We start from the raw sequence: 15,608 nt of genomic DNA on the forward strand, positions 1-15,608 counted from the left end.
TTCTGTTCACATGGGTGCTATCTTGCGTGTCGTGAGATACCTAAAGCACACTATTAATAAGGGAGTTTTTCTGTCTTCCTTTTCTGAGTTAAAATTAATTGCTTATACTGACTCTGATTGGGGAGGTGACCCAAATAACCGTCACTTCACCACTGGTTTTTGTGTATTCTTAGGAGACTCATTGATCTCATGGAGATGCAAGAAGCAGCAAAAGGTATCTCTATCATCAACTGAAGCTGAATATCGTGCCATGACGACTACTACCATGGAAATTGTTTGGATTCATCAGTTGCTGGAAGATATGAGAATCAAAATTGAAGAGCCTACCAAGCTTTGCTGTGACAACAAAAGTGCGATTTATATTGCTAAAAATCACACTTTTCATGAGCGGACCAAACATATAGAGATGGACTGTCACTATGTTCGGGAGGCGTATCTCCAAGGAATCATTGACCTTCCATATGTCACGTCCGAGTATCAGTTGGCGGACTTCTTCACTAAAGCCTTGTGTGCTCCGCGCTTCAACTTCCTTCTTAGCAAACTCTCGGTCATCCTGCCCTAAGTTTGAGGGGGGGTGTTAAATTATGTACATAATCATATAATGTAATATATATATATATTATATATATATTATATATATATATATATATATATATGGTAATACATATACATATATTAATATATATGTATATGTATCTACTCAAATATATATATAAAATATATTTCTATTTGTTTAGTCATAAGGGTAGTTTAGTCTTTTCCCTATTTTTGCGCACATTCACTTTTTGGATGTGATTGTAATTATTTTTATTTTTCTTTTTGTTTTTTTCATTTCTTTTTGTATGTGTACCAAAAAGGTACCTTGGGGGGCCCACCAACATAGTCGTTGGGCCCTCTCCAACGGTCACATTTGTGACCGTTGGAGGGGCTCCAACGACTATGGGTGGAGCCCCTCCAAGGCCCCTCTTGTGGTGTTATAAATAGGGGTTCTCCCCTTTGTATTTTCTCATGGCTTTGGGTCAAAGCCCAAGTTCTCAATAAATTGATTCCATTATTTTATGCCTTTGTGCATTTGTGAGTTATTTGTGGGTTGTGCTTTTTGTGCACAAGTGTTCTAAAGTGTTCTTATTGTGCTTTCGTGGTGGGTTCAATATCAAGAATATTAAGGTCTTGATATTAGTATCTTGTTGGAGATACTTTCACAGTTTCCTCAGCAAGAATAAATTTTTTTCTGGCTAACTGCATGTACACTAATAATCATGGTTAATGTCAAGTATATCTCTTTGTGGTATTTTGCATGGACAATCACTTCAAGCAAGCATGCTCAGCGATTGATTCAAAAAGTAGCCAAGTGTATTAATAAGATCAAGAACTCTTGTGATGGGATCTCACAAATTATGAGTGGTAGTGTCAAGGCTCTTACAAGGTTGGCTGCTTTACATATGAATGATGTGAGAGCCTGTTCATCCGTATAGGCATCTTTTAATTGATACAAATTGTTATGTTTGTTGCAGATATGGTTGTAAAATTTGTTTAAGACGTACTATTATGTCTGAATGCTTCAAACCTTATGTGTATAGTTGGTGTCTTTCACTGCCTAGGTTGCAACGTGGTTATTTCTTTATATATGCAAAATATGTGTGTTTATTAGGGCCTTCATGGTATGGAGCTTCCCGTGAAACTTCTGCATAAATTTGTTTGCTGAAGTTTGAAGAGCACACAGAGTAGTTTTTATCTATGGTTCCATCAGATTTTAAGATCGAAGTATAGTGGGATGCGAATTGTGATATTAACAAGTCTCTCATTTAGGTAGGTGTAGAATGTTAAGATTTCATAGAGATAGATGCCCAATTATTTTGGGAATTCTTTGACTTCAATAAGATAACCAGTGCAAATGTTGCAAATGTTGCAAATGATGTAACCACGTATAAGTATTTGCAGCTTCATTGGAGAATTTCTGCATTGTTAGATTGATTAATGTATGCCAAGTTGCTAGTTGGAGTATGGGCATGAAACAACCTGTTACTCTTTCATGGAGCCAAATGATGCATTATTTCCATAATTTATTGGAGCTTTGAGATTTAAGTTACAAAACAATTGAAATAAAAAAATTAGAAATGTTGAGCAACCCCTGTTAAAATGTAAATTGTAGTACATATATATATAATAATAATATTATTATATATATTTTTTCTATATATTTTCTTTTATTATTTTTTAGCTTTTATTTTATTTTCTTTTTAGCATCTAGTTCAATAGGAACTAGATACTTCATCCAGTCAAGTGCAATAGCCGTGTACGAGCCGTTGGACTAGAGTCCAACGACTCTTTTGGAGAGCTCACAATGAGCTCTCCTCCCTTCTCCACCATTTTGTATATATAGGGGTGAACCCCTCCAATGTAAAATAACAAATGCTTCTTAAGCATTTTGTGCATGAATAAAATATTATTTATTTTTTGAGTGTTTTTTCAAGCAAGACCCTTTCAATGGTCTTGCTCTATGTCACATGGGTGCGGGTGCGTCACAATTTCAAAATTTTTGGACACGGGGACACGACTATATTTATATATGTATATATATATATAATATATCCAGTGTGTGCATATATGTGGATATTGTCCTCTAAAGTTTGGCACCAGCATGAGTGTTTTTAGTTTTTACAAACTTTGCAAATTGTACTTTTGCCCTTGCAGAAAGGGGGGGGGGGTCCGGGGACTCCCCCCGATGTGAGTCTCGTTGACATTTTTTTTGTTTTTTGCCCTAAAAATGAATATTTTTGGACTCAGTCAACGTTGATCGAGTCCAAAACAAGGACGGACTCGGCCTCGACTCGTTGATCGAGTCCGACTCGGCGTTGACCGAAGCCGCACCCGTGTCGAGGCGTGTCGACTCGGGTGCGGTGCCTCCCTAGCCGAGTCCGTGTGACTTCGGTCTTGCTTGTAGTGTCTCCAATAGACACTTGTTTGTAAGTTGTGCATGCATTTGTTGGAGACCACCATTTCATTACATAATATCAAAGCTACGAAAACTTTAGATCTTGAAGTGATTTTGCCTCATTTTCCGTGCCACATTTGCAAAAGGTATTTCATCACCTTGTTCCTGACTCAAGAAGATTTGTATGAAGAACGGAGGACTTGTGCTACAAAAGTTGGTTTTGTATTCTCTCTCTTATTCCCTTGTCTACTTTTTTTCTTTTCTTTCTCTCCTCTTATCCATTACTCTCTTACCCTTGTAAAAGATGGATGATAATGATAAGATCACCATCATACCTATGAAGTTAAATGATACTAAATATGTGAAGTGGACTTTCATTATGAAGAACCACATATGGGGAAAAGGTTTATGGAGTATAGTGGATGGTTCCGATTCAGAACTTAAACTATCTCCTACCAAGAAAGAGGGTGATAAAGGGGTTCCTTTAACAAGAAGAGAAAAGTAAGGTGTTAGCCACTTATGAAAAGAAATGAAAAGAGTGAAGGATAGGGCATGCAAAAATTATGTCATGGTTAATCAATAGCATAGACATTAAAAAAATGCTCTAGTCTAGTTAAGTTTGAGCATGCCGATAAGGCTTGGGAATACCTTCAAAACATGTATTCCCTTAAAGATATTGCACATGTGTGCAATTTACAAGACAAAGTTTGGACAATGACTAAAAAAAACAATTATTCAAGAATATTACAATGAGTTGTCCGAACTTTGAGAAGAGTTGGCTCTTCTTAAGCCCAAATGACATTGTGCGGAAGTTATCGAGCTTCGCCAAAAGCAACTCGATATGAAACATTTTTATCAATTTGTGAATGGTTAAGGCCAGAGTTTGAATCCACCAAATCGGCCCTTTTACATCGTGGAAAAATTCTTTCTATTGTTGATACTATAAAAGAGCTCACTATGGAGGAATAAACTTAGAAAAAGTACTCCAAAAGTTGATGATGACTCAATTCTAGCTATGTCTAGACTGGAGAATCTTACTCGCACTTACAAGCCGCCTCATTTTGGAAGGCAAAACGATGACTTTGATAAAGGAAGAGTCATATGTTATCATTGTCATGAACCAAGGCTCTATAGGCCTCAATGTCCGAAGTTAAAAAGAAGAGAAGAAAAAAGAATTGCATCAGTTGAATCCGAGTCAAAAGATCAAGATGCATCTGTATCTATGGCTCAACTGATGAAAATCCTTCAACCTCTTCTCAAAGGGGTATCCTCCTCACAACTGGAGCAGCTGTTGCATCTTTCTCCGGTCCAAGTAACTTTTCTTGGCTCTTAGATTCTGGTGGTTCTTTTCACATGACCCCAAATGTTAATAGTCTATCTGAATGTATTAAAAATAACTCAAGTGTGTCAAAGGTTTTTACAGTCTATGACACATCTCTTGAAATAAAAGGAATATGATGTTTTGAAAATTTTCAAAAATCCTTTTTTTTTATCCCAGAAGTTAGATATATCTCTAAACTTAATTTGAATCTTCTATCTGTCTTGCAAATATCTGACTATGGATGTAATATCTCCTTCTCTTCTCATGGTTGTTGGGTATAAGATCGTCAGTCAGAGAAGCTGATTGGGGAAGGCTATAGAGAATGAAGACTCTATTACATGGACTTTTTGAAATTACCCAAGAATGTATTTTGTTAAATGTTCAGAAATTATAATTGGATTTATGGCACAAAAGACTTGACCATCCTCATATATCTAAAATTCAAAAATTTTCAAGTTTGTGAAAATTTTGTAATTCTGAAAATTTTTCCTGTAATGACTGCACTCTTGGCAAAATGAAAAGATTACCATTTCTTAGTAGAATTTTTGTTTCTTCACGACTACTTGAGTTAATACATTCAGATGTTTGGGGCCCACACCAGTTATTTCCAAAGGTGGATATCCATATTAGGTCATTTTTGTTGATGACTTTTCTAGACATAGTTGAATTTATTTTCTTAAACATAAATCTGAAGCCTTTGCTAACTTTCAAATATTTCATAAAATGGTTAAAAATAAGTTTAAAAATGATATTTCCATTTTTCGCACTGATTCTAGGGGAAAATTTATGTCCAAAGAATTCAAAAACTATCTCATTTTTCATGGTATTACGCATCAAAGATCATGTCCACACACTCCACAACAGAATGGCCTAGCCGAACGCAAACATCAGCATATTATGCAAACTACAAACTACTAGGACCTTGCTAATTGCAAATCAGGTTCCAAAAATTTTTTGGGCTTAGGCGGTCCTAACTGCCACCTACCTTATCAATAGGATGCCATTTTCCTTATTAAAGAATATAACTCTAATAGAAAAACTTGTTAATTTAACTCCAGATTATTCTAGATTAAGAGTCTTTGGATGCAAATGTTTTGTTTTCACTAAGAAAAATGACAAACTCTCTCATCGTGCTATTCCATGTGCCTTTTTAGGATGTGCTGATAATAAAAAAGGCTACAAGTGTTTTGATTTTCAAAATGACAAATTATATGTATCAAGAAATGTATCTTTCTTGGAAAAAGAAAGTTTCTTTGAATTTGAAAAATCCAAGGATGTCACTTAATACTCGTTTTTAATTGATCTAACTTCAAAATCCAATGAATTGTGATTTTGAATGTGACCTTGATAATGATCAAAGTCCTATTGATATTGAAAATGATGATAATATAGAGCAAATTCATAGGGATGCTAGTCGACAATATTCAAGACATAGAGAGCAAAATCTTTCATGTGCATTAGAAAAATACTCTGAAGTTTCACCTAGAAGGACGTCTAAAATTTTTAGACCTCCTAAAAAATTTGTGTCTTATGAATCTTTTTTATCCATATATAGGGCAGCTATTGCATTAATACAATCATATGTTGAACCATTATCCTATTCTTAAGCCAAAAATCATATAGAATGGATAAAAGTCATGAAAATAGAATTGGATGCATTATAAAAGGCTAACACCTGGACTATTCAAGATATTCTTCCAGGTAAGAAACCTATAGGCTGTAGGTAGGTATACAAAGTCAAAACCAAAAGTGATAGAACCTTGGAAAGGTATAAGGGCCGTTTAGTGGCAAAAGGATATGCCAAGAATATGACATCGATCATGAAGAAACATTTGCTCCTGTGACCCGTATAACCACTGTCAGAACTTTAATAGCCTTGGCCTCCATTAGAAAATTGCCTATCTTTCAATTGGATGTCAAAACTGCTTTCCTAAATGAGAATCTCGTTGAAGAAGTATACATGGAAGCCCCGCTGGTATTAGTATCTCTAAGAGTAAAACTCTTCGTCTAGAAAAAACTCTTTATGGTCTTAAACAGACTCTAAAAGCCTGGTATGACCGATATAGCCTTGTTATGCTTGATATTGGTTTTCAACCTTGTTTAACTAACATTGCTTTGTTTGTTAAGAAATCTGATGCAGACATCATTATCCTGCTTCTCTATGTGGATGATATGATCATCACGGGAAGTGATAAATAAGGAATTGCAAATATCAAAACTCTTCTTAAAAACTACTTTGAAATGACTCACTTTTATTAAGATATTTTTTAGGCATTGAAGTAACATATTCTCTTCGGGGTACTTGATATCTCAATCTAAATTTGCTCTTGATATTGTTTCCAGGTCTGGAATTACAGATGATAAGAAAGTGGATACTCCAGAAGTTGTCAACGTTAAAATGAAAATTGATGATGGAGAACTTATTGATGATCTTACTCTTTACAGACAGCTTATTGGAGCTCTTTCTATTCTTTCCATTACAAGGTCAGATATTGCTCATGTTATTCATACAACCAGTCAGTTTCAGTATACTCTCACCTCTGTGCATATGGAAGCAATTTTGCGTATTATTAGATACTTAAAATCTTCTCTTTCACGAGGACTCAACTTGCCTGCTTTATCTTCATTAAATTTAATTGCATACACTGATGCTGACCGGGGAGGTGATCCCAATAATAGGCACTCAATTACTAGTTTTTGTGTGTTCTTAGGTGAAGCCTTAATTTCGTGGAGGTGCAAGAAGCATTTGAAAGTCTCTCTTTCCTCCATCGAAGCTGAATACAGAGCCATGACAACCATCGTTGTGGAGGTTGTTTGGCTTAGACGATTGCTAATAGATATAGGAGCTAAAGTAATGCAAGCTTCAAAGATGTGTTGTGACAACAAAAGTGCGATCTATACTGCAAGCAACCGGACATTCCATGAACGCACCAAACATATTGAGATGGACTGTCACTATGTTAGAGAGGAATACTTACCTGGAATCATTGATCTGCCATATGTTACATAAGAATATCAATTAGCAGACTTCTTCACCAAGTCTCTTGTTGCTCCCAGATTTCACTTCCTCTTAATCAAACTTTCGCTCATTGTACCATAAGTTTGAGGGGGAGTGTTAAAATGTAAACTGTACTACATATATATACTATGTCACATGGGTGCGGGTGCGGGCGCGGGTGCGGGTGCGGGGATTCGGCACTTCCAAAAAACTCGAGTGCGGGGGTGCGGCAGGGGCAAGAATGTAATATATATATATATATATATATATATATATATATATATATATATATATATATATATATATATATATATATATATATATATATATATACGGGGTTCCCCCAACGCGGGTTTTTTCAAATTTCATTTTATATACAGCTGCATAGCGCACCCATCTCGTAAGGAGAACAGTGAATACTAACCCGACGTAGATTTTTTCAAATTTCATTTTATATACAGCTGCATAACGCACCCATCTCGTCATGAGAACAATGAATACTAATAGCCAGCAAGGCTACCACCATCATTATCATTTATTATGGAGAGAGAAAATCCTTTACGAAAAAAAAGGATCAGCAAGGCTACCACCATCATTATCATTTATTATGGAGAGAGAAAATCCTTTACGAAAAAGAATGATCAGGATTGAAAAGGCAGGAGCAGCAGCAGATTTTTTTTAAAAAAAAATTCCGCAGCCTATTTCATAGGGCATTTTTTTTTTTTAAAAATCCAAAAAAAAAATGGACCTAAATGATCCTGGGTGCGGTCAACGCACCCAGGATCGGGTTGACCGCACCCGGTGCCGCCCTGCTAGCCGAATCCCTGTGACATAGTATATATATATAATAATATTATTTAATATTATTATATATATTATATTTTTTTAATTATTTTTTTTATCTTTATTTTATTTTCTTTTTAGCATCTAGTTCAATAGGAACTAGATACTTCATCCAATCAAGTTCCTGTTGGAACTTGACTGTGCAATAGCCGTTGGACTCTAGTCCAACGGCTAGAATAAGACTCATTGGACTAGAGTCCAACGACTCTTTTGGAGAGCTCACAATGAGCTCTCTTCCCTCCTCCACCATTTTGTATATATAGGGGTGAACCCCTCCAATGTAAAATAACAAATGCTTCTTAATCATTTTGTGCATGAATAAAATATTATTTATTTTTCAAGTGTTCTTTCTTTTATACCCTTTGAAGGGTCCTGCTTGTAATGTCTCCAATAGACACTTGTTTGTGAGTTGTTCATGCATTCGTGGAAGACCACCATTTCGTTACATTCCCATCAAATGATTTCAGTAGTTGGAAAACCGAAATAACTGGTTCATGCTAGCAAAGCAATGAACAATCAAAACAAGAAATTTTTCATGGTGGTGTAAATCAGGGAATGTTGTTCATAAATGTCAGTTCATCAGTAATTACAGTTAGGAAATTCAATACTATGCACAATAGAGGAACAAAAAATACAAGGCTATTGTTTAGATATGAAAAACCATAACTAATATGCTAGAAAAGGTTGATGTGGTTATCTATGTGAATATGACAGATGCTAGGCTATCTACTTGCACTTCTATGTTGGCTCACATCCCTTAATTCTCTTACTACACGGCATCCTTTGACTGAACTATCTTGTGATGTGATTGGCAGCATTTTGCATTTGGAGAGCTAGGCATAATTCAGAAACAACATCCGGAGCCTGAGTAAACGTCTAGTTAGGCTGTTATGACTTCATCATGGAAAATTAATCTTTTAGGTTGATGGATTAGGGTTTTGATTGGATTACATGGACATAGATATTTTTTTTATCATATATGGTCACATTGCATCCTTGTGCAATATATTTGAAATGATTCCAATGGGATGTATGCATCCATTGACAGTCGATGAACGTTTTTCTTTTCTAGGTTTTCATTTGGTGTAATTTTTGCATAGTATTTTGGTTTCATCATATCATTGAACATTTGAACGTATAGTTTCTTACCCTATATGTATATCTTTTTCTTTTAGTATTAACTGTTAAGACACCCTGTATACCTGTTTGACTAGATGGGTGCAAGTTTTAGTAGTTGTTTCATGCATTAGTGAGTTCAAAAAGTTTGCCCGTTTGTGCTTTCATATTCAAATATGCTTTTATGTGTGTTAATGTGCCCTTTTTATGTCATGTCTATTCTTAGTGGTTATAGTCTTTCACTTCAACCAGACCATCTTAGTCATGTGCTTTTTATTACTTCAGTTAATGGGTGACTTTAAAATGCTATTTGATAGTTGCCATAGACTGAACTTTGCTATCCATTTTGTTGTTTTCCTTGTTATCCCAGAAGTGTTTTTTTCTACTAATTACCAGTGAAAGATGCACTAGATTTCAACTTTCTGCTGGACGGAATTTTTGACAAGTCACTTCAAAGATCAGGAAAAGGTGGGCGTAGTTTTCCAGATGCATTCCTTGCTGTGGAAATGGAGGAAGATTTATCATTTCTAGGTGGAAAAGAATCGCTTCTCAAGTCACCTGGAGAAACTGGTTGGTGTTTTTTCATCTCTTCTGTGAAATAGGACTGCTTCCCCTGAGGAGTTGCTGTGATATTTCATTCTTTAAAATAATTTCATCATGCATGGTAATGCTGGAAAAAAGGCTCCACATTGATAAAATTGTGGCAGATTGAAGAGTCTTGCTCTTCTTTGTTAATCCTTGAACACTCCCCGGCCATACCAGCTCCACTAGGTTGTCTTGATTAGTAGGATTCATCTTTAACCTTATCATTGTTTATTTTATTTGTGCAGAATGATTAATCAATAGTAGATCTTGTTTATTGGAAAATATTAACGGATTGTGTATGTCTGCTAAATACATATGAGAATGAGTCAATAGTTGTGCCTTGTTATAACACCATTTTAAAGTTATTGTAGTACAATAATTTTAGGTTTCTATGTCTAATATAATATTCTGCAACCATAGTTTACATGTGGACCCACCCCCAACAGCATTGAGCTAATATAAAATAATCTTAAGTCTGTTTCTATGCACTCATGATCTGTTGAGGATTTGATATTTGATCCGATGCACCCAATGGTTTGTATGTAGTTTAGTATTGTGTTGTAAATTGAGGGCAATCTGGGCTGTATGTATATTCTGTTTAGTACAATGGCATTTGTGTCATTGAAAGAGAGAGAGAGTGCGAGAGTTTGTGTGCGTGTGTATGTGTGTATACATATGTAAGTCACTGATATTTTGAAATTATCACGATATTACCACTATATTTTTGCCATTCTCTTAAATAATTCTTGTTTTATATATTTTAAGCCCAATTTTTCTATTTTTTATGTTTCTTTTGTATATTAAAAACTTTTAAAACCTGTTTTTTATATTTTTGAAAGAAAAATAATACAAAACCCATCATTTTCTTATCTTTCTTATTATGATTTATATTTATTCAATTTTTAAAACTTCTAACATTTTCCTGAGAAAAACCACTCTTTGAAAATATCTTTGGAAAAAAATCTCAGCGAGAAATTACCTTGAAGAATATAGTTGACTCTGATATATATATAGAAAGTGGTAGCTGCGCAACCCTTAGGTGCGCAGCTACCTATGGGATCATGCTGGCCGTCCATCGCAGGGTGTGATGGACGGTTAGTGCAAAAAATGCGTAAAAAAACTCTGAAAAGCGAGTTTTTCCACGTTGAAAAGGAATTAGCGGCGCTCGAAACCACCGCTAATGCCTATAAAGGATGCGCCTGTCCTTTTTTAAAAAGAACTTTAGTGGTGGTTTTGAGCGCTGCTAAATCCATTTTTCGGTGTTTTTGGTGCTGTTTCAGCATTTTTTCGCAGAAAAAACGCTGAGCGTCCATCACGCCCATGATGGACGCTCAGCAGCGTCCCGTAGGTAGCTGCACACCTAAGGGTTGCACAGCTACCACTCACTATATATATATGATGTCTGGTCCTAGTCCATTATTGGGACATTTTGCAGCTAAGTCCTCTTTTTTCTTTCATTTTCTCATGTATGTGCAGGACATGAACCTCAAGGCGAACGTTACCCATTCCCCTTTAATAAAAAAGGGAGAAGACTGCAACATCTGCTTTTCAAGCAGATGTCTAACCTCTAGAGCCAACCAAAAAGAGAATGGTGGCATCCATATCTTTTGTTTTGCACTTATTGTGCTTCTCTTTGACTTGGTGTGTTATATTGTGTTTGCCATGGCTTCTTCCTTTTTGAGTTCAGCTTTAGGCCTCAATTTCTCCTTTCTTACTCAGTTGTTTCCTGACAAACTAGACTTGACCAACTTCCTACTTGGAAAAGAAAAACGATTCATCAAATCATGATCCGATGGGACATCTTAAAGAATTTGTTTCAATGCCTCGGGAATATATGTCCCAAGAGAAATTAAAGGAAACAGGTTATAGGGAAGCTTCCCTCATTAAAAATCTAAAGTATATCATCTGGAAGAATGACTAATATGTCACCACGTATATCATTGCCACACTTTTGCAGGAGGTGCTCCTTCAGGTTCCATCAAGTGTTTCACCATGCAAGCTAGGAGACATTCTTTATCTATGGTTCAAACCAATCTCTACCCTGAAGCTTTATTACTTTAATGCAGAGTATAGGAACATGAGGAGGGGAGCATATTGGAAGGTTCTTGCTTTCGTCAATCAAGTTAATTGTTGATCAATTAGCTGCCATAGATCATCCTCTTATTGATGATGATATTTGTATGCAAACAGTTGATAGACTTGCACTACTTTAAATGATCTGTGTGCTATGTTATCTGAGTATGACGTTATGCTTAATATTTCAATCGACAAACAAAGTTGAAAATCAACCTCAACATGATGTGTTAGTGGCTTCTACTTCACCAAGTATCGATGCAAGGCTTGCAAGGCTTAAGAGCATGGAAGGAACCATGGTGGCTTTGATGATGATATTTGCATGCAGACTGCTGGGAAACTTACCCTGATTTAAATGATCTGTGCATTATGTTATAAGAGTACGAGGCTATGCATAATGTCTCAATCAACAAATAAGGTTGAAAATCATACTCAACATGATATGTTAGTGGCTTCTAGTTCACCAAGTATTGATGTAGGGCTATGTCACATAGGTGCGGGTGCAGATACGAGTGTGGATGCAGCGATGCGTAGGGTGTCAACGGGTCGGGTTTGGTTCAGACTCGGTGGAACCAAGCTTGGACCAGATTTTCGGGTATGGTATCGGGTCTAATTATGTCCACTATAAGAAAAACCATACTCGGACCCGATAAGAACTACATGAACCATACTCGATAAAACCATATTTTTTATCATTTTTACATTGAAAAATTGTGGGTCTTAATCGAAACTTGGGTTAGGTCCAGGTCTGCTATAAAATTTCACAAACTATACCTGGGTTCATGTATTAATCGGACCTTTGGGTCTGGACCCGGGTCTTAATTGGGTCTTCTTATTTATCACCATACTCGGACCCTATAGGGTTTGGTTCGGGTCGGGTCCGAGTAAACCAGGCGTGTTGACACCCCTAGCGATGCGGCACTTTAAAAAAAACTTGGGTGCGAGGGTGCGGGAAGGGTATATATATATATATATAATTTTGAACAATTTTAAGTTAACACTAATGAAATAAAAACAATTATCATATCATCAATTCATTATGCATAAATTCATGTAATAAATCAAATTAACAATCTACAATATCTATTCTTCATTAATAAAAAATAACATCATAATTAAATTGAACCTAAATATATTATGGCTACGCTAAGTAAATTAAGAAAACATGAAACAATCAAACAAGTCAAGCAAAAAATAAGTAAATTATACTAATAAAAGAAGCAAACAATGCATAATTGCATACCAAAAGTATATCATACACAATGTATATGACAATGAGGTAATGATCCTAATAATGTTTTGCTTCATCGTGAAGTTCATCATAAGAATGAAGAGTAGTCTCAGTTAAGTCCATGTTTATTGTGTTGAATCATGCTTCCCCTCCAAGTTACACTTTGAGTTTAATGCGAAGAATCTTTGCAAACAATCAAGTTTTCAAGTAACTTGATACTTCAAATACTCAAGGCACACAATAGCATTCAAATGCTTTACACCAAAAATAAAAGAAGTGCAATAAATGCACGATGTTTATAAGCTTAAGGAGACAAAACTCCTTACTGTAATAATCAAATACAATGGGCTCACGTAGCCCTTATTTATAAGGCTTTCCAAGTCTTAAAGAGACGTTGGGTTGATTCCCAACAACTCTAATAAGAGCCATTGGGAATAGCCCAACGTCTCTTATTTCAAACTGTACAACAGTCATGTGTACATATCATGTGTACATAAATATTACATAAAAAGAACAAAAAATAAAAATGAAAAATTACAAAAATAAGAAAAATTAAAAAAGGAAGAATTACAATCATATTAAAAAACATGAATATGCATAAGATGTAGAAATGGCTTAAATACCCCTATAGCTAATACAAGAAATACATATATATTTTATATATATAAGTAGATGGATACATGTACATATATATGAAATATATATGTATATGTATATGTATCTTGTTTTATATATATATATATATATAAACTATATATAAAAAATACATTGTCTTATGAATTACATTTTAACATTACAATTTAACACCCCCCTCAAACTTAGGGCATAATGACCGAAAGTTTGCCAAGAAGAAAGTTGAATCGCAGAGAGCATAATGATTTGGTGAAGAAATCTGTTAGTTGATATTCTCAAGTTGCATATGGAAGATTTATGACTCCTTTCATATATGCTTCTTGGACATAGTGGCAGTCCATCTCGATGTGTTTGGTCCGCTCATGAAATGTGTAGTTTTTGGCAATATAAATTGCACTCTTGTTATCACACAATAGCTTGGTGGACCCTTCTACATTAATCCCCATATCTTCTAGTAGCTGATGAATCCATACAATCTTCATGGTAGTAGTTGCCATGGTTCGATATTCAGCTTCGGTAGAGGATAACGATACCTTTTGTTGTTTCTTACATCTCCATGAGATTAGTGAGTCTCCTAAAAACGTACAAAAGCCAGAGGTGGAGTGATGGTTATTTGGATTACCTCCTCAATCAGAGTCAGTATAAGCTATTAAATTTAATGCAGAGGAAGATGATAAAAATACTCCCTTATTCAACGATCCCTTTATGTATCTGATGATCCGCATAATTGCACTTATATGAACGGATGTTGATACATGTTGAAATTGGTTGGCAATATGAACTGCATGTGAAATATCTGGTCTAGTAATACTCAGATACATCAAGGAGCCTACAAGTATGTAGGGAATGTGATCTTTGAGAAGAATTTCATCATCAATTTTCATTTTGATTCCTACTATATCAAGAGTTTCACAAATTTTATAATACCTGACCTGTCAAGAATCTCAGAAGCAAGTTTAGTTTGAGATAAAAAATAACCTCTATGTGAGTATGCAACTTCAATTCCCAGAAAGTAGGTCAGAAATCTTAAGTCAGACATTTCAAATTTATCTTTTAAAATAAATTTTATGCTCTTAATTCCTTTAGAATCGCTTCTAGTTATTAGCGTATCATCGACATATAACAACAATATTATTATTCCTGCGTTGGATTTTTTGACAAATAAAGCGGTGTCAATAAAACATGAGGAGAAACCATTTTTCAACATTACAGAGTTAAATTTGTCATACCAAGCCTTGGGGGCTTGTTTTAGTTTATAAAGTGCTTTCTGGAGACGAAGTATTTTTTCTTTAGGAGTCTCCATTCCTAGAGGAGCATCCATATTCACTTCTTCGTTAAGATCGCCATTTAAAAAAGCGTTTTTAACATCCATTTGATAGATGTTCTATTTTTTAATATTAACAATGGTAATAAGGCATCTGAGAGTAGCCATTCGTGCAATAGGGGTAAATGTTTCTTCATAGTTAATCCCGTATTCTTGACTATATCCTTTGGCTATTAGACGAGCTTTATATCTTTCAAGAGATCCATCGCTCTTGGTTTTGGCCTTAAACACCCATCTACATCCTATGGTTTTCTTACCCTTAGGAAGATCCTGAAATTCTCAGGTTTTCGCTTTTCTGAGAGCTCTAAGTTCATTATCTATAACTTCTATCCATTCAATACTTTTTTTGGCTTCTTCAAAGTTTTTGGGTTCTACATATGAGTGAATGACACTAAGGCAAGCTCTATGTTTAGGTGTGAATGAATCATAAGAAATGAACCTAGAAGGGACTTTTCTATTTCTCTCAGTTCTTCGTGGATTTTCCTTATCTGAAGAGGTAGTTCCACTAGATTCGTTATATTTTTCTATTGCACTTCTAAAACTATTTTT

At 35.3% G+C, this 15,608-nt stretch overlaps 1 protein-coding gene across 6 annotated transcripts in view; it reads left to right on the forward strand.

Annotated features, from left to right (window-relative positions):
* LOC149848343 (zinc finger CCCH domain-containing protein 55-like) overlaps window positions 1-15,608 on the forward strand; it is a 37,616-nt gene that overhangs the window by 13,747 nt on the left and 8,261 nt on the right. For 2 of the 6 annotated variants that reach the window (XM_089991687.1, XM_089991905.1), the window contains exon 2: window positions 9,625-9,783. In XM_089991687.1, coding sequence (XP_089847813.1) covers window positions 9,720-9,783 — 64 coding nt within the window. In that variant the 5' untranslated portion in view covers window positions 9,625-9,719. Of the gene's footprint in view, window positions 1-9,583; window positions 9,784-11,165; window positions 11,390-15,608 lie in introns of those variants that run through there. The other 4 variants (XM_089991610.1, XM_089991757.1, XM_089991834.1 and 1 more) reach the window with 4 other exon arrangements.

The sequence above is a fragment of the Nuphar pumila genome, chromosome 1 (genome assembly GCF_984573655.1).
Source record: "Nuphar pumila chromosome 1, dmNupPumi1.hap1.1, whole genome shotgun sequence".
NCBI classification, from domain to species: domain Eukaryota; kingdom Viridiplantae; phylum Streptophyta; class Magnoliopsida; order Nymphaeales; family Nymphaeaceae; genus Nuphar; species Nuphar pumila.